Raw genomic sequence first — 20451 nt, 5'->3', positions numbered from 1 at the left:
CTTTATGGTTCCTGTCACCTTTATCATAACATGCAGCTGATTTAGTAGCTCTATTTTTCATGGCAAATAGCCTGGTGTTGTGTTTTTTTTGCATGTGACCATGCTATTGAGATGACAATACATGGCTATACTATAGTAGAGCTAAATTTAGATAATGAATTAGAACACTGTTAATAGTTTTGGTTTAGTCATGCTGTCAGAATGCCAACTCAGCCTTTTCTCTTGCTCTTTTTCCCTCTAGATTCTCAAGTCCAAAGACTTAACATCTCCAACCCAGCGCTACATTGACAGCAAAGTTGTGAAAACAAGAGCAGAAGGCGAATGGCTTTCCTTCGATGTAACTGATGCTGTTCATGAATGGCTTCACCATAAAGGTTACAGGCCACTCTCTCTTTTCCTCCCAAGATGTTTGGTATCCCTAAGTTACTTTAAATTGATTGCAGATTTAAGGGTATAGACACACATACAAATGACCTCCTTGACTTAATGTTTTCCAGACAGGAACCTGGGATTTAAAATAAGCTTACACTGTCCCTGCTGCACTTTTGTACCATCTAATAATTACATCATCCCAAATAAAAGCGAAGAATTAGAAGCAAGATTTGCAGGTAACCGAAACTTGGTCATATGAGGTGGGGGAGGGAGGGGTCTATATTGGTAATCTCATGGGGGATAAAATCAGTTTGCATGTGAAAATGAGACTGGTGAGGCCTGGGGAATTTCATTCATTTGGACAATGATATGGTTGGATATACATATGTGAAGGGAGAAAGGATTGGAAGAATGGGATAGGTTCCCCGTTTATAATTCTCAATGTCCAGTGATGACTTGGTCAATAATAACTGATTATTAACTCATTAACCCTCCAGTAGTAAGTTAAGACCTTTGTTCTTCATTGTAGCAAACCAACTTTCCATCTCTACTGATATTATAGAGAAAGATAGAATGTATTTAAGAAAATTCAATGATAATCCCCCAAGCCAAATGTCAGGAACTGACAACCATATTTCACAGAAGAAAGAGTCTCCTCATGCTACAGCTCCCATAACTAACTTTCCATGTATAAGAATATTCCACCTTTTCTAGCCCATACCCAATATTTCAAGTGGGTTCCTTATCAGAATTTTATATTAGTTTATAAACACATAAAAAGGTTTTGGCTTTCCCCATGCTCACCTTTAAGTAAGTTGGACAAAAGTCATGGAGAGTGAGGAGATACCAAGGCCTCAAGTCACTTCATGTATTAGATGATGAGTTGTTGGATGATGAGAGGTGAGAGGAAATCTCTGCCCATGTGCCAATGCAGCATCTGCCCACAATGCCAGGCCAGAGAATTGATTTCCCTGCCCTCCTAACATCACCCAGGACCTCCATCCACTTTTAGAAGACTACAGCAGTGCTCGCTCATGGAAAAATGCTCCCAGAGGTCTAGAGATTTATTTCAGTCTCTAACCTAGTCATGATTCTCTGGAGTGTGGAGATTAAATGCTTAAACTGGCAGTCTCTTGAGCATGCTTTGGGGAGCTCAAGTTTCTAAATCTCAGATGGAATCAGGAAAGTGTTGAGGATGCCATAAAATAAATGAAAAAGCCCTTTCTTCACAGCTTCCCAAAATAGCATTAGGTAAGGGTGACTTCTGTTTCACTTGAACCTAATTCACTCCAATTCAGTTAAGTCTCAGTTTATGTTCATTAGGAAAGTCTTTTGAGTTTAGTAGTCTTAGGAAGAGTGTTAACCAGCGGGTGACAAGGCATATTCTATTGCCATGTGTTCAGTTGTCGAGGACTTGAACACAGCCTAAACTGAGGATTGACTAAAATAAACTGCCTAGATTGCCCTTGGACTATAGGTCAAAGACTGCTTCTGTAGTGACTTTCATAACCAACAGCCCTGGCTTTGACACTGAACTGCCTTCTGACAAGAGCCCCATTTAGAAGTGTTAATTGTCACGTGGGTTAGTCGAAGTCCTGTTGTGCCATATCTATTTCCATGGGGAATGACTGTTGCCAGCTGATGCTGCTTTGGTGGTCATCACTGCTATTTGTGACAATATACAAAGGAAAAAAATATGGCTGATTATATTTGATGAAGGTGAAGCTAAATGTTTATTACCCAAATGCATTTTTTCAAGGTATTGATGGCACCTCCACATATACCAGTGGTGATCAGAAAACTATAAAGTCCACTAGGAAAAAAAACAGTGGGAAGACCCCACATCTCCTGCTAATGTTATTGCCCTCCTACAGACTTGAGTCACAACAGACCAACCGGCGGAAGAAGCGTGCTTTGGATGCGGCGTATTGCTTTAGGTAAAGGAAATGAAAATAAAATCAAGTAATTGCATCTGTTAACTCTTACACTGCCTTTGCCCTTTCTTCTACCGTGTATTGACCCGAGTGGAACTCATTGCTAAGACCAGATAGAGTGCAGTACATCTCCTGTATCTCATACCACCATTCTTCCCAGAGGCTTACATTCATCAGGTCTTTAGCAGTGAACCAAGTGTGAAGGGAGAAAACTAGCCCCCCTGAATTTTTTCCCCAACATTCCTCTGAAGTTCTTTGGCGCTGAAGAAGAAGAAAAGCTCTCTGCCCCTCAGAACAAATAAAAGCTTATTGGAGGTGCGTGATGTCAACTCCTTAATCAAGAAAAACCCACCATCTGTATGATGCCTTCACCCTCACCAAGTTCGAGTGCTTATAGTCACACTTCTGTCATAGTAACAGAGATGAGGCAGCAGAATGCCATGTGTCACGCCTTTAGCAACAGCATATGAGAGAAGCAAGAACAATTTATTTCCCATTCCCACATGAGTGCATGGAGGGAGAATGTGAATGTTCTTAGGTGGTCTCCGTGAGAGGAGGGCTCTTTCCTTATTTTGAGAGGTACGGGACAGGGAAGGGTCCTCACTGATGAAGGACTCAAAAGGTCAGAGGCCAGGAGTAAAGCTGCACTTTTTGATTGCCCGATCCAGTGGTTGCCCTCAGCAAGACTGCATGTTTCTTGATCTCTGGTTCATTCCTAGATTGGGGAACATGTGGTGAAATAAAGGATCGATTCTCAAAGGAAAATGCCTTAGACGGTTCTTTGAAAATTGCTGTTGTACTCCTTTCATTTTGTATTTGAAAGGGCAATAGAGGCTGGATGGCAGAACTGCCCAGTGTTGATTGGAAAGGGCTTCATCATGCCCAGCCACTCCCTGATTATATCTGGTCACTTGAAGGTAAAGGTATGATTTTCCAGGTCACAGACAAGGAAGTCAGGGTATAGAACTCATAGGGGCAAGCAGTCCAGCAAATCACCACACACAACACCCTATCATGAAAGTCACTTAAGATTACAGTAAAGCCGTTTAAACCTGGCCTATGGGCCAGGCACAGTGGCTCACGTCTGTAATCCTAGCACTTTAGGAGGCTGAGGCGGGCGGATCACGAGGTCAGGAGATCAAGATCATCCTGACTAACACAGTGAAACCCTGTCTCTACAAAAAATATGAAAAATCAGCCGGGCGTGGTGGCAGGCATCTGTAGTCCCAGCTACTTGGGAGGCTGAGGCAGGAGAATGGCGTGAACCCGGGAGGCAGAGGTTGCAGTGAGCCGTGATCATGCTATTGCACTCCAGCCTGGGCGACAGAGCGAGACTCTGTCTCAAACAAACAAACAAACAAAAAACACCTGGCCCATGGTGTTTGCTCATTAGATGTTTGTTGAATAAATGAATGAGTCATTTTTCTGGTTTGGGGTGAGGTGGTGGTAGAGTGAGGTGGTGAATCAGCTTTAAAATCTCCATTGCTTTTTTTTTTTTTTTTAACAGAAATGTGCAGGATAATTGCTGCCTACGTCCACTTTACATTGATTTCAAGAGGGATCTAGGGTGGAAATGGATACACGAACCCAAAGGGTACAATGCCAACTTCTGTGCTGGAGCGTGCCCGTATTTATGGAGTTCAGACACCCAGCACAGCAGGGTGAGTGTTCAGCTTACCTGTTGTCTCTGTTCTTGGGTTACCATGTGCACCTGCTGATAGTATTTCCAAATGAGTTGTAATTAACTTGGTGCCCTTTTACCATCACACATGTATGGGTACTGGAGAAATTCTTTTATTAGGTTGGTGCAAAAGTAATCGCGGTTTTTGCCATTACTTTCAATGGCAAAAACCGCGATTACTTTCGCACTCCCCTAATAGATGAGGAGGAAGAATGTAGGCTGTAGATGAAATCAGAAAGTGACACTGATCAGTTTCAAACCACAGGTCTCACCTGCCCAGTTATAAACAACTGGAGGGAAGTTTTGTTTGGTTTTTTCTTTATTTTATATTCTTTTTCAAAAATAATTTTTATTCATACATACTTGCATATATTAATGAGGTACATGTGATATTTTGATACATGTATACAATGTGTAATGATGAAATCAGGGTAATTAGGATATCCATCACCTCAAAAATGTATCATTTCCTCATTTGGGGAACATTCCAGGTCATCTCTTCTAGTTATTTAAAAATATACAATAAATTATCGTTAACTATAGTAACCCTACTGTGCTATAAAACATTAAAATTTGTTCATTCTATCTAACTGTATTTTGGTATCTATTAATCAGCTTCTCTTCACCCTTACCCTGTTCCCAGCCTCTGGTAACCATCATTCTACTCTCTGCCTCCATGAGTTTTATATTTTTAACAGCTATAAGCATAAATAGCCAAAAACAGCACACCCTTTTAAAATCAATATGTCACATAGTATCATTTATAGATAAAGTGTGACAGGACCCAGGTCTCCATCTAAAAAAAAAAAATCTGCTGTCATCTCCATCAGGGACTGTTACATTAGAAAGAACACTGGGGATTTCAGTTAATGCCAGTGAGTGTGTGATTATTAGTAAATACACTAGCAATTTACTAATGTATGACAGAATGTAGTTTAACATCTCTAAACCTCAGTTTCTTATCAGTAAGAAGGAATGTCTGTATTAAAAGTTATCTTTAAAATACTAATGCCAAACGCAAGAGTTGATATGAAGCACAAAAGATGATATATGTAAAAATGACTTGAAAATTAGTTTCTCTACTTTTTAAAAATGTAACACAAAGTAAATGAGAATCTGAGTATTTTATCAAGTTGTTTCAGTGAAGATAGAGTTAATTCAGAAGGTAATTCCCAGATTGGATGGTATGGGTTTCCAGCAAGATTAGAACTCTTCCAGAAGAGTTTTTCTATGTAATAATGTTATTTGTTCACATGCTTCCTCCTGATGGCTCATCAGGATTTTAGAGATAGAAAGGACATCTTATCCAACCCTTTCATTTTCTTAAAGAAATTGGGGGCCAGGCACGGTGACTCATGCCTGTAATCCCAGCACTTTGGGAGGCCAAGATGGGTGGATCACGAGGTCAGGAGTTCAAGGCCAGCCTGGTCAAGATGGTGAAACCCCATCTCTACTAAAAATACAAAAAAATTAGCCAGGCATGGTGGCGGGCGCCTGCAATCCCAGCTACTTGGGAGGTTTAGGCAGAGAATTGCTTGAACCCGGGAGGCAGGGGTTGCAGTGAGCCGAGATCGTGCCACTGCACTCCAGCCTGGGTGACAGAGTGAGGCCCCATCTCAAAAAAAAAAAAAAAAAAAAAAGAAAGAAAAGAAAAGAAATTGGAGTCTAGATCATGTAGTCTAGATGATACCCAAGACCAAAGAGAAAATTAGTGACAAACCAAGGCTTGGCACGTAGGCCTCCTTGTTTTATAACCAGGCCTCCATTTGCCCTATCTTACTGGGTTTAATTCCCAAAATATGGTTAAATGTTAGGGTTTCTATTCTGCTCTTTATGCCTCTGTAAATCTCCCTATTAAAGAGGCATTAGAAAAATTGCCTTCACTGCAGGATAGGAAAATGGATCAGCTGCCAAGAAGATCACATACTACATTCAGCTGAATTCATGAGTTTGGGGGTTATCAATTATTTTAGACAATCTGTATTATAAAAATTCCTCTTTAGTTCATACGAAAAATCATGAGTTCATGGAGTATAAAGTATATTTATTTATAAATGCCTGCATATGCTGGAATTTAAATTGACAAATATGGCTCCCCTTCCTTCAGCTGTTTTCCCAACTCCCCTGTAGACTTTGGCACTCGGGGGCGACCGTGTGCTTGGCCATGTGAGGGAAGCTTGCTCATGCCTGTCCCTTTGTCTGAGCTCTCTGGCCAGGCTGCCTCCTCTGGGCTGCGGCAGCAGTAGCTGTAATGTGGGCAAGGCCCTGTTGCCAAGTAGAAACATAATTCTCCTCTCTGATACACAGAGGGAGTGTGTGAAGGCTGAGACCACGCTTGTTTTTCAAGGAGAGAGGAAGAATAACTGTCATGGTCACAAATGTGTGGTTTGGACAGTTACCCAAGAAGCCAGAGGTAGCTAATAAAGTAGTCAGTGTTGCTGTGCTGAACAGATCTTCTGTCTTAGGCTGAAAAAATTGCAGTGAATCTCGAGGAAAAGGTCATTTGCTGTTTGACTAACACATTAATGGCATCCTTGGAAATGTCTCTGTATCATCAGTGGGGAACCTACATACTTCCATTAGTAAAAGTCGCACACCCCTCTGATACAGAATGGGGTTAAAGGTATAAGTCTAATTATAGAACCGTCTCTTCATCCTGTTTTCGGACTTGCCATTAACTCCTCCAACTCAGCAACTACTATTTACCACATAGAAAGTTAATGGAGGGTTGATTATGATTGTGATTATGATTATGACCGTTTTAAGCAAAATATAAGAAAGTGAAAAATTCTTTCTTATAGGAGATCTTAGAGATCACTTTTATGTCATTTCTAGCATCATTGTATCTATGAAGCAATGCTAAATAAAAAGACTTTTTTTTTAATGAAAATTGAGGATACCTTAAATTGGCCTGAGGAGACACTTAACGTAGAAAGATTTCATTTCCTTCCTTCCTTATTTATTTATTTAAAGAAACAAGGTCTAGGTGTGTTGTCCAAGCTAGTCCTGAACTCCTGGACTCAAGTGATTCTTCAAAGTGTTGGGATTACAGGCGTGAGCCACTGTGCCCGGTCTGTAGAAAGATTTCACATTGCTTGCAGGTGTCTTTTTCTCTACCCAAGGGTAGATTAAAGCTCTTATGAGAGCTTTGATAGAACTTTTTATTCTTCTACTTATTCATGTATTCATTTCTTCACTTAGTACATGAATCTCATTTTGTCCAGAGAAGACTTACTGGGGCTATAAGATAAAAGCAGAGTCTATAGAGTTCCTGACCTGGAGTGAGCTCTGAATCTATATGGAATTGAAACGTATACTCAAGAAACAACTTCATTTACAGAGTAGTGTACAAAAAAGACCAAATACTACAAGGATCAAGTTTTGTGGGGACCTAGGAAGTATGTGCAGCCAAGGACTGATCAGAGGAAAGACTTATTGGAAAAACTGGGAAAATCTGTTGAATGAGCAGTTTTTTCCAATCTGACTCTTACAGAATCATTTGCTTAAGATGTGTGAAAAACGAGTTCTGTGTGGGAAAATAATGACTTTGATGATTGCTAAGGTCACATACCAGTTTGACTGTAATTTAGGAAATTCACGACAGAAAATAATTCAAATTTCCTACTCAGCGCTATGACGGATAACAATGCAAAATTGTTTTTTAAAAACTAATTGTGTTCATTTTCCATCTTTCCCTATGATGTCTCTCCTCTCCTGTGTCCTTTCAGGTCCTGAGCTTATATAATACCATAAATCCAGAAGCATCTGCTTCTCCTTGCTGCGTGTCCCAAGATTTAGAACCTCTAACCATTCTCTACTACATTGGCAAAACACCCAAGATTGAACAGCTTTCTAATATGATTGTAAAGTCTTGCAAATGCAGCTAAACTTCTTGGAAAAGTGGCAAGATCAAAATTACAATGATGATGATAATGATGATGACGACGACAATGATGATGCTTGTAACAAGAAAACATAAGAGAGCCTTGGTTCGTCAGTGTTAAAAAAAATTTTGAAAAGGCGGTACTAGTTCAGACACGTAGGAAGTTTGTGTTCTGTTTGTTAAAACTGGCATCTGACACAAAAAAAGTTGAAGGCCTTATTCTACATTTCACCTACTTTGTAAGTGAGAGAGACAAGAAGCAAATTGTTTTTAAAGGAAAAAAATAAACACTGGAAGAATTTATTAGTGTTAATTATGTGAGCAACGACGACAACAACAACAACAAAAAGAAAAAAAAAAAAAAAACAGGAAAATCCCATTAAGTGGAGTTGCTGTACGTACCGTTCCTATCCCACGCCTCACTTGATTTTTCTGTATTGCTATGCAATAGGCACCCTTTCCATTCTTACTCTTAGAGTTAACAGTGAGTTATTTATTGTGTGTTACTATATAATGAACGTTTCATTGCCCTTGGAAAATAAAACAGGTGTATAAAGTGGAGACCAAATACTTTGCCAGAAACTCATGGATGGCTTAAAGAACTTGAACTCAAACGAGCCAGAAAAAAAGAGGTCATATTAATGGGATGAAAACCCAAGTGAGTTATTATATGACCGAAAAAGTCTGCATTAAGATAAAGACCCTGAAAACACATGTTATGTACCAGCTGCCTAAGGAAGCTTCTTGTAAGGTCCAAAAACTAAAAAGCCTGTTAATAAAAGAAACTTTCAGTCAGAATAAGTCTGTAAGATTTTTTTTTCTTTTTAATTGTAAATGGTTCTTTGTCAGTTTAGTAAACCAGTGAAATGTTGAAGTGTTTTGACATGTACTGGTCAAACTTCAGACCTTAAAATATTGCTGTATAGCTATGCTATAGGTTTTTTCCTTTGTTTTGGTATATGTAACCATACCTATATTATTAAAATAGATGGATATAGAAGCCAGCATAATTGAAAACACATCTGCAGATCTCTTTTGCAAACTATTAAATCAAAACATTAACTACTTTATGTGTAATGTGTAAATTTTTACCATATTTTTTATATTCTGTAATAATGTCAACTACGATTTAGATTGACTTAAATTTGAGCTCTTTTTAATGATCACTCACAAATGTATGTTTCTTTTAGCTGGCCAGTACTTTTGAGTAAAGCCCCTATATTTTGACTTGCACTACAGATGCATTTTTATAACATTTGCCCTACTTGTGCTTTGTGTTTTGTTCATTATTATGACATAAGCTACCTGGGTCTACCTGTCCTTTTTTTTTTATTTTACAAAAAAGATGGGTTCGAGTTCAGTGGTCTTCCTTCATCTTCCAAGCATCGTTACTAACCAAGTCAGACATTAACAAACTTTTATGTTAGGAAAAGGAGGAATGTTACAGATACATAGAAGATTGAGGTAAAATGTTTTAGTTTTAGCAAGGATTTAAGGTTCTATCTAAAACTCAGAATCTTGATTAAGTTAAGAAAAGTTTCTCTACCTTCGTTTAATCAATATTTTCATAAAATCCTATTGTTATTACAAAGTGGACACTTCATAGGAAACTTCTTTTTCTTTAGTCAGGCTTTTAATATTCAGTGGGAAATGGAAACATACACATTTTAGTCGATTTTTCAAATGGGGGAAAAAGTCCAGGTTAGCATAAGTCATTTTGTGTATTTCACTGAAGTTAAGGTTTTATAAATGTTCTTTGAAGGTGAAAAGGCACAAGCCAATTTTTCCTATGATCAAAAAATTCTTTCTTTCCTCTGAGTGAGACTTATCTATATCTGAGGCTAAAGTTTACCTCGCTTTAATAAATAATTTGCCACATCATTGCAGAAGAGGTATCCTCATGTTGGGGTTTATAGAATATGTCAGTTTGTCACTTGTCACTTATTTAGCTTTACAATAAAAATTAATAGGTAAAGCAATGGAATATTTGCAGTTTCACCTAAAGAGCAGCATAAGGAGGTGGGAATCCAAAGTGAAATTGTTTGATATGGTCTACTTCTTTTTCGGAATTTCCTGACCATTAATTAAAATAAAGAATTGGATTTGCAAGTTTGAAAACTGGAAAAGCAAGAGATGGGATGCCATAATAGTAAACAGCCCTTGTGTTGGATGTAACCCAATCCCAGATTTGAGTGTGTGTTGATTATATTTTTTGTCTTCCACTTTTCTATTAATTATGTGTAAATCACTCTTATTTCTGCAGGTATTTTCCTCTCAGATAGGATGACATTTTGTTTTGTATTATTTTGTCTTTCCTCATGAATGCACTGATAATATTTTAAATGCTCTATTTTAAGATCTCTTGAATCTTTTTTTTTTTTTAAATTTGGGGGTTCTATAAGGTCTTTATTTCCCATAAGTAAATATTGCCATGGGAGGGGGGTGGAGGTGGGAAGGAAGGGGGGAAGTGCTAGTATGCAAGTGGGCAGCAATTATTTTTGTGTTAATCAGCAGTACAATTTGATCGTTGGCATGGTTAAAAAATGGAATATAAGATTAGCTGTTTTGTATTTTGATGACCAATTACGCTGTATTTTAACACGATGTATGTCTGTTTTTGTGGTGCTCTAGTGGTAAATAAATTATTTCAATGATACATGGATGTCTTTTTCCTATCAGTACCATCATCGAGTCTAGAAAACACCTGTGATGCAGTAAGACTATCTGAAGCTGGAAAAGTCATACCACCTTTCACATTGCCCTCGGCTTTCTCCCTTAAGGATAGTCACTTCAGAAGTCATGCTTTAAAGCACAAGAGTCAGGCCATATTCATCAAGGATGGAAGAAATCCCTGTGCAGTCTTTTTATTCCTTTATTTATTGGTATTTGGTAATTGTTTGAGATTTAGTTTCCATCCAGCTTGACTGCCGACCAGAAAAAATGCAGAGAGATGTTTGCACCATGCTTTGGCTTTCTGGTTCTATGTTCTGCCAACGCCAGGGCCAAAAGAACTGGTCTAGACAGTATCCCCTGTAGCCCCATAACTTGGATAGTTGCTGAGCCAGCCAGATATAACAAGAGCCACGTGCTCTTTGGGGTTGGTTGGTTGGGATCAGCTACTCGCCTGTCAGTTTCACTGGTACCACTGCACCACAAACAAAAAAACCCACCCTATTTCCTCCAAGTTTTTTGGCTGTTACCTACAAAACCAGACTCCTCAAATGAGTTGCCAATCTCTTAATAAACAGGAATAATAAAAATAGTAATTGTGACTCAATCTGTTTGTCTTGCTTTGTCTAGTGAAAGAACTAGTGTGTGCCTGTTGTGTTGTCTAAACACCATCTAGAAACAAACCATCAATTCGAGTATTGAGGGAGAAGAGAAAATGCTTCCCTTGTCTGCAATCTCATCTGTGTTTGATCTTTCATAGTAAACTCATAGAGAGAGGAAGTTTGTCACCCAACTCATTCATTCATGCTTCTGTGCAGCCTGGCTAGTCCCAGACCTATCACTGCAACATTATATTTAATTGATGAGTAAGAATAGAAGGTATCATAGAATCAGAGAGATGAAAAGAGCCACCTAACAGCCTTACAAACTTTGGCAAATTTGTCAGCAACTCTGGGCCTCTATTTAGCTTTAAAATGAAGATGAGAATACTTGCTCTATAGCATTTTGTCTGTGTGTTTTAGTGCCCTTGTCGTTGTTAAGTGAATGGACACGCGAAAAGGTTCCTTGCTTAGTGTTTTTTTCTGTAATTGGCTGAGTAAATGGCAGGCAAGCTTACAATATTTCCAAGCCTGTTCTGTTTTTGGTTTCTTGGAGATCTTGTAATGAACTTTTAACCTCCAGACTATAACCTGGGCTCATATTTCTCCACCTTGATACTAAATGTGTAAAACCTCCAGACCCTTATCTCATAAATTGATCAGGACATCAGTAATTCCTGAGAATATTCTATAACTCTATATGTTAACCTTTTGGTTACAGGACTGACAGAAGTTATTTACAGGGAAAATGTTCATTTTAAGCTTTGCTGAAGTCCACCAACTAAAACTCAAAGTAAAAGAGAACAGTGGCTAGTTTAATGACCCACTCCCTAACATGATAATGCAGTATTGATAACTACAGTATTCTAAGTATCTACCAGACACTGCTCTCTTTTAATTTATTTAATCTCATATTTAATACTAGGATGTAGTTTTTTAAAAAAATATGACTCCATTTTAAAGGGAAGTGAGCAGACTCAGAATGCTTAAATTACTTGTCCAAGACCACTCAGTTTGTTGGTGAAGGATCCGGAACTTCATTGTCTGTTGTATTAGCCACTAGCCACATGTGGCCATCGAGCAATTGAAACATGGCTAATGTGAATTGAGATATGCCAGATGTGTAAAATATACACCACATTTTGAAGACTTAGTACAAAAAAAGATTGTACTTTTTTGTATTTTTAATTTGATTTCTATATTGATTACATGTCTAAATAATACTATTTTGAATATATGGGATTAAATAAAGTATATTATTAATTTTACCTGTTTTTTTTTTTCACTTATTTAATACAGTTACCAGAAAATTTAAAATTACATATGTGGCTCACATTTGCATCTTGTATTCTTGTGTTTCTAGTAGACACCTCTGGTGAAGAATTTGAAAGCAGCTCTGTTTACAAACAATGACTACATGATACCCATTAGCTATAATATTACCAATCTTTGTTTTTGTAATTTACATATGATTGAACTATATTAGGTCATACCTTATGAAAATGCAGTTTTTGTAGGTCAAAATTTGTTGAATATTCACATTCTATAGAATTCAACATAAAAGGTGGTGCTGACTGAAAAATGTGCAAAAGTACAAATATTACCTAAGCCCCACTGGCAAAGCCCTTGATGAAACTGATGGTCATGTACAAGCAAAGCACCACTAAGTGGAACAGCACAACCTACTCCTAAGCAAGATGGGCTGTTGTATGAAATGATTTCAGCCCTTAGAAATCTTCATTAATGTACCTACAACAACATTTTCTACCATTTTTAGGGGAGAATAAAAAGAAAAAGCCAAAAACTCACTGTTCCTTGTAGTCACTAGTCTTGAGATGACATTACTTTTCTATCTGGGAATAAGCTGAGCTGTGCTCCTTTTGCTTAGACTTAAGCCTTAGACTATGGATAGACCTATGCTTTGTAAACTCCCTGAAACACATATAATGTGTGTGGGAGGAGGATTGCTTTAAAAAAAAATGAAGCAAAATTTCAAATACAAAATTAGATTCAAAGTCTTAGAAAGGGCCCATAAAAGCAAAAGACTAGGAATTCAAGCACATCATGGCAAACCTGTCTCTGAACTTTAGCTAATACATGCCATTGTTCTATCAAAGACTATTACCTTGTAATTCTAGCAAAAATTAGATTGCATCTCTTTTTGCTAATCTACTAAATCATCACTCTATTCTCTAGTCCTTCCTTTGTCTCTGCAACCGCATCCTCTGTGCTGAACAAAGAAAACTAGGACCCTGATTTTACTAACGTGCCAGGTCAGGTCAGAGATAGTAGAGGAAATGTTATTTTTGTGCCTATTTTGGAGCATAATAACCAGATCTGATGAGATTAGAGAAATAATATAAATACTAGGTAATTATATCAATATATACAAATAATTTCACTTAACATTGCAAAGGTAATGCTTTTTAATTGGCTTTTTTAAATGAAAGGGTTGCTTTAGGTTTTTCCCTGATTGAGTCTTTATTTCCCTGAAATACTTTGTAGTTAGTTTCTTTATTTCAGCAAGTAATGGTTGTTTGGAGAAGAGATGAGTGTGTTCCTGTAATTGGGCAGAGACCTTGTAAAAGGAACAGAATGTACTGAGAGAGACTTTGTGCTGTGTGATCAGAACTAGGAAAATCATTCAGCCTAAGAGAACAGACATAATTAAACAGAAAAGCAAAAAATTAGTGGTAAGGAAAGAGGCCCAATATAATCTCTTAGGCTTTCCCTCCAACATGGGATTTTCTCTCCTATAGATGCCAACCCAACTGAAAGAACACAGATGTGTTCCTCAGGTGACATCACCAAGGTCTGGCCAGCCCTGGAGTTGGAAACCCTCTCCTCAGGCCCAAATCTCAATTCTGAAAATCCTGAATCTCAGGCTGCTGGGAGCAAACAAGCTAAGAAGTTATGTAATTCAATACTGCTCTAAAAGCGATGTGAAGTCATGCAGTTTGGCTTGTTCTCAAACATGGGTGTAACACTAATTTCTTCATTTGAACCAAATTAAACTCTACAGAAAACTGGGAGAATGTTAAATCAAGTGGCAGTTGTTCATTTAGTAAAGTATCAAATTTCACATCACCGTGTGTGCACATCTTCCACTTGTCCATAACCTGGCCTTCTAAGAAATCACTGGCTCCATTCAAATTTCTGAAAGTTGAAATTTCAGCAGAAACTGGTGGGAGAGGCACCAAGGAGCTCCAAGGAAGTCCAGCAACCCCCTGAATATTACCCCTTTGTTACAAGCTCTGAGAGTTTTCCATGAGGAATTATTGTTGTAGGATTTTTCCACAAGAATATACATACATTCATATATACAGTTTTAAATATGAATATCCTCAATGGGGCAGCACGGGAAACAATTTCAACTGAAACATGCTAGAATGGATTTTGATTTAATCTCCATCCAGGACCCAGAATAGTGAGACCACCATTGAATACCTCAGGGCACGATAGAAGTGGAAAGGCCGGAGGGACAAATGGAGTTGAGCCAGAAAGGGAGTTGGGGACCCTGAGCACTGACATTATGTGTGCCACACATTTAGTCAAGTTTGATGTCCTGTATATACCATCACAGCAATAAACAAATGTAGAGATAAAAACAGAACAAATTGGTCAACTGGGCTTAACTTCAAGCAAAAGATTCAGTCAAGGACTCTCATTGTGCCATTGTCTTTCAATAGGAGTCTTTAAAAGCCAAAAAGTGCTAGTTGCAGAAGTGATGTGACGGGAAAAAGTCACTCCTTGTTCTCAGTATCCGCCCTGTTGTGCTGAGTTTCTGAAATTGTCGGACCCCACTCCCAGGGGCCTCCCTAAAATCAGTGAGTGTTCCCAGTCCTATGCTTCTTATTTGAGACCATTCCTGATATGATTTGGCTCTGTGTTCCCATCCAAATCTCATCTTGAATTGCAATCCCATAATCTCCATGTGTTGTTGGAGGGATGCCATGGGAGGTAACTAAATCATGTGGGCGATATCCCCCATGCTGTTCTCATGATAGTGAGAGTTCTCACGAGATCCAATGGTTTATAAGCACCTGGCATTTCCCCTGCTGGCACTCATTCTCTCTCCTGCTGCCCTGTGAAGAGGTGCCCTGTGAAGAGGTGCCTTTTCTGAGGCCTCCCCAGCCATATAGAACTGTGTCAATTAAACCTTTTTCCTTTATAAATTACCGAGTCTCAGGTATTTCTTCATAGCAGTGTGAGAACAAACTAATACAACTCCTTATTTATCCTGTTTCCAGCCTCTAGTACACAATTGAGGCTTATGGCGATTTGACAAATGTTTGCTAAATTGAAAAAGGGCATGGATGGGACTATAGCTCCAACTCTGCCACTGACATACTATGGGACTCATTAAATCACCTAACTTTCTCAGTGCTTTCTTTGTCAATAAGACAAAAGCATTGGATTGGTTGACCTGTAAAGTCCTATTTTGTTTGTTTGGTAAATCTAGAACCTAAAATCTAAAACAAAATCTGACATATAGAATATGTTCAGTAGTTATTTGTTGAATTAATGAACAGATGCTTGCTTCCTGTTCATTGGTACAATTAGAGAAAAACACACCAGGGCAACCAAAGAATCAGAAACAAAAATTACAAATGACTTTACAGGTATTGAGAATACAGTCGTTCTGGGAAGACAGACACATGTAAATTATACTATTAGGTTGTAACATATGTGTGAGGTGCATTGGAAATATTGAGGTTACTAGTAACAAGAAAAAATGACTCTGGCTAAACCATATGAACTGGGGTTTGGGGGGTTTTTTTTGGTGGGTCAAAACTAAAAAAATAAAAAACTGACTATTGATTATTTCACATGAAGTTCACAGAATGAATAGGACACAGGGAAAGCAGACTTAGGGATTAGCAGAGATCAAGGAAGCCCTGGAGGGACTAGAGGCAGAAAAGAGGAAATCCAATTGACTGTTGCAGGAATAGTGGGATGTCTTGGTACATTTAGGCTGCTATCATATAGACTGAGTGGCTTATAAACAATATAAACTTATTTCTCACAGTTCTGAAGACTATGAAGTCTAAGATTAAGGAACCAGCAGATTCAGTATCTGATAAGACCCTGCTTTCCGGTTCATGGATGGTCATCTTTTCACTGCATCCTCACATAGTAGAAGGGCCATGGAGCGTGTCACAGGCCACTTTTATAAGGGCATTAATGCCATCCATAAAGGCTCTGCCTCCAAGAACTAATTACTTCCCAAAGGCCCCACCTCCTACCACCATTACCTTGGGGTTTAGAATCTCAACATAAGAATTTTGCAGGGACAGGTATTCAGACCATAGCCTCAGGGGAGTCACTGCTGGGAGAGACACCACCGCTCTGTGGAGGCTATGGGCATGGTCTCCTAATACGTCCTTACTCAGTACTTCCCTCAGTCAAGATGGAAAGTTCCAAAAGAAAGAAATCAATTGGCTGAACTTAGGTCATGGGCCAGTTCCTTTGCTAGAACATGGGATTTTAGGGAAAGAATCTGAGTCCCTTGGCTTCTGTGGTAGGAAGAGCAACAGGGAGTAGCTACTCTCCCAGGAAGACTGCCTACGTAAAGAAAAAACGGTTACACAGGAGAAAAGTTAAGTTTATTAGGAAGAAACGTGGAGGCTGGGCCACTAATGTTTAGGTGTTAGTTTGCTGGGACTGCTGTAACAAAGTACCACAAACTGGGTGGTTTAAATAACAGGGTTTTATTGTGTCAGTTCTGGAGGCTAGAAGCCTAAAATTAAGGTGTTGACATAGTTGGTGTCATCTGAGGGCTGTGAGGGAAGATCTGTTTCAGGACCTCTTTTCTTGGTTTGTAGATGGCCATCTTTTCCCTGCACTTCTTCACACTGTCTTCCCTCGATATGTGTCTGTTGTTGTGCCCAAATTTCCCTTTTATAAAGACATCAGTCATATTGGATTAGGGGCCACCCTAATAACTGCATTTTCATTGAATCTCTTCTATAAAGATCCTATTTCCAAATAAGGTCATATTCTGAGGTACTAGGGGTTAGGACTCCAATCTATCCTTTCTAGAGAGGACATAATTCAACCTACAACAATTTAACTCTGAACTGCAGAAGAGAGTGACTATTAATAGTTATTTCTGAGGAAATTCAAGGAATAATAAACTGAATGAAAAATGGGTTGTACCAACCCACTAAAGGCCAGATATTTCTGCCAGTAATAGCAAAGAATTTGAGTCAATTAGATCAATCTCTGTAACCCGGTCTTCTTTGTAAGACACTTTGAAAATGTCTAGAGCTGTAGACTTTCAGAGCAAAGCTCACACATTTCTGTATGGATGGGCAATTCCTCCTCTCCTCGCTGATCCCATACCAGGGCACACAACAGTCACGTGGACAGCTTCTAAAATTATAGATTTTCAGGTGTATCCCAAACCCACTGGGTCAGGCCATTTGGGAGAATAGAAAGGGAATTTTATAGTGAAGAAGAAATATATTCCAGGTAAATCTAATGCAGTACAATGCTAGTATTTGTCAATTACTGTCTAACAAAGTGGGATATAAATGTACGAGGAAGTCTTCACAAAAATGAGACCATTTCAATGAAAGATATTTTCATGATAACTGCAAATATTTGAACTACTATCAGAAGATGAGAATCTATGATATGGTCTGGTAACAGACTCATACTCACTTCTCCAGGAATCTCAATCATATCAGCTGCATGCTCTGTTAGGAGATGGTTGTATATCTGCGCAGCTCTCTAAAAGCAATGTTGCCCATCTCTGAAAAAAGAAGCGTCTTTCTCCCCATTCTATTGCATGGCAAGGTCAGGGTTGGAAGTCTTGGGAAAATGTCAAATATCAAACATGAAATGTTTAGAAGATCACGGTTTGTCATTTCCCAAAAAAGACGTATCCTAGGACAAAAAGGAGAATTGTTCCTTCACATGATGGTGCCTGCAAAAGGTTGCCATGGAAGTCTGGCGATTGGGGCAGTCTGTGATCCATCATCTCAACTAGACATTTCCTGTGGGCCTGAAGTTTTCTATGGGAACTTTTTTGAATGTTTCTCTTGTAGAGAGCCCATCCCTGGTGGCAGCTTTTGATTATCCTTCCCCAGCTGATAGTTTTGGCTTTGCTAGTAGTCCCCAGCCAACTCAGTCTCTCCAGATAAAAAGAGCAATTCAATTCCGTATTTCTTTTCCAAAATTTAAATTAAAGAGTTGATTAGTTTTAGATAGCCAAAATAATAATTATTATTTTTCTATGTTCAACAACTGTTTTGGTAACTGCATATGCACCTTTAATGAGGAATGTTTCTGAGGTAAGAGGAACATTATCTGAGCTTACCACATTTGAAATGAATGTTTTCCCTACTATGTTGTAGCGTTTGGTTCAAGCATCTGTTTTCCTCCTCAGTACCTGTCTGCCTGGTGCAGAAGAAAGGAGAATGAATAAGCAAAGAACTGATTCGTCTGCCTAGCCCAGTCTACTACTTAATTGGTTGCCAGGGACCAGGTTGCCACAATTTATTTCTAAAGAAAACAGACATTGCAATGAGAATGTAAGTAATATGGAGTCCTGCAATAAAATATGTGAAAATGTCAACTTATAGTGCCTAGCACACAATAGGTGCTCCACAGATATTCGTGTCCACTCTTCTTCTCCCTAATCATATTATATGCTTACCTCATGGCATCTTTCTTAAAGACAAATCTGCCCCTACAGATAGCTTCTATGCTTTCCTCAAATCCATTCCAATGGAGCTTGCTTGACAGCTATTACCTGGCCATCAGGCAACACTTGTGTAAGTTACTCATCAATTAGGAAGCACTCACCAAAGCCAGCCCAGGTTCATAGATCCCTCATCTGTCCTCACAACTCACCAATTACCCACTTCTTTTGGAAAGCTGCCCTGGCTACAACTGTGCCCAGAGGGCAATTGGCCATTGTCTGATGTCCTTGGAGTAAGGAAGGCATCTGCATTTTTAAGGGAAGGGGAAGAGAGCAGTGTCCTGACTCCTGTTGAAACTTTGGCATCCTGGGAGTTCACTCAGCTGGTTCTTAAAGGTTGTCTGCCTCTTACCATGGCAGAACACAATTGCTTTTAAGGAATGTTTGGATAAAACATTTTCCAGGCCACATTTATCCCCCTGCAGGACTATGTTATATGTGACAACATTCCAATTTTGAGGCATGACTTGTGCCAATCCACACAGGCAATCAGAGCTGACACATTCCATGAGTTATTGGTCAAGTCCTCAAGAGACCAGAAAGAAAACCAACAAAAGGAAAACTTTACCAATAAAGGGAACCAATTGAAGTTGTACATGAAGCCTTCAAACAGAAGTTTCTTCCTCAACTTGTCTTGTCTTGTACTGTCTTCCTACGTCTTCTGCCTAAAACCTCCACAAGTCTAGGTGGGACATGTGGTGTATTGGATGCTGTGCAGTGTGGCTAAATGAGGTTGATCGTAGTGGTGCAATACTTGAACATGGACCACCTGAGGTTGAACTTGCAAAACTCAGGGACCATTTCGGACAAATATAGTTTAAAACCTCAAGTCACCTCCAGTGACATCACAGCCTGAAAGCAGCCCTTACACTATAAAGTGCAACAGAGGTGCATGGAAAAAATCTGTCTGCCCCCACCTCCACGACAATCTACTAACCATCAGATATACTGCATGCACAAATTATGTAGTGAACCAAAATCCCTTCTGGAGAAGGTGCTGTGACATCATTTTCTAATTACAAATATCATTAACTCTTACCTAAGTCTCTCACACAAACAAAATGCTATTTCAAGGTTTTTATGATCTTTGGAAAAAATCAACCAGAAGTTCAAAAGGGAAGTCTATTCCATGGATGGTTGTGGAAATTTCCACAGTTCTAAGGGCCTGATTCTCTGATCACTGACCTATTTTTATCCCCTGATTATCTAGGCAAGTATAATTATAGGATGTATTCATTGAACCATTTGAATTAATAGAAAGTCTAAATGCAAGCTATCATTTAAGAATGCAATGTTAATATTTTCAAGTATTCAGTATGCAGTGACTCTAGAACAAAGTGTTATATAATAGAGGCTTTGGGAAATCACACAAATGATGTAGATAAGACACAGAAGAACTATTTTTAATGGTCAGCTTTTGGTATGTAAACAGCTTTTGAAGAGCTTTAAATTATTATCATGTATGTTTAATAAGTTCAGTGCAATCCTTTCAAGCTTTGTTAAAAAAATATTCTTTCTGATACCACAGTCAACATGCTGTCTTGGCACTATTTTAAAAATCCATGTTCTCTCCTTAAGCAGAATGAATTTATACATTCTCTCTA

General features: G+C 38.7%; 1 protein-coding gene across 3 annotated transcripts in view; it reads left to right on the top strand.

Moving 5' to 3' along the window:
- The window catches only part of TGFB2 (transforming growth factor beta 2), a 102579-nt gene extending 92053 nt beyond the window's left edge, over positions 1 to 10526 (top strand). For 2 of the 3 annotated variants that reach the window (XM_050780339.1, XM_050780347.1), the window contains 5 exons: positions 242 to 374; positions 498 to 608; positions 2132 to 2309; positions 3814 to 3967; positions 7716 to 10526. In XM_050780339.1, the coding sequence (XP_050636296.1) occupies positions 242 to 374; positions 498 to 608; positions 2132 to 2309; positions 3814 to 3967; positions 7716 to 7874 (735 nt within the window). In that variant the 3' untranslated portion in view covers positions 7875 to 10526. Of the gene's footprint in view, positions 1 to 241; positions 375 to 497; positions 609 to 2131; positions 2310 to 3813; positions 3968 to 7715 lie in introns of those variants that run through there. The other variant, XM_050780358.1, reaches the window with a different exon arrangement.
- The last annotated feature ends 9925 nt before the right edge of the window (positions 10527 to 20451 follow it).

Source organism: Macaca thibetana, chromosome 1 (assembly GCF_024542745.1).
Source record: "Macaca thibetana thibetana isolate TM-01 chromosome 1, ASM2454274v1, whole genome shotgun sequence".
NCBI lineage: Eukaryota > Metazoa > Chordata > Mammalia > Primates > Cercopithecidae > Macaca > Macaca thibetana.
This window is presented reverse-complemented; position numbering and strand designations above follow the sequence as displayed.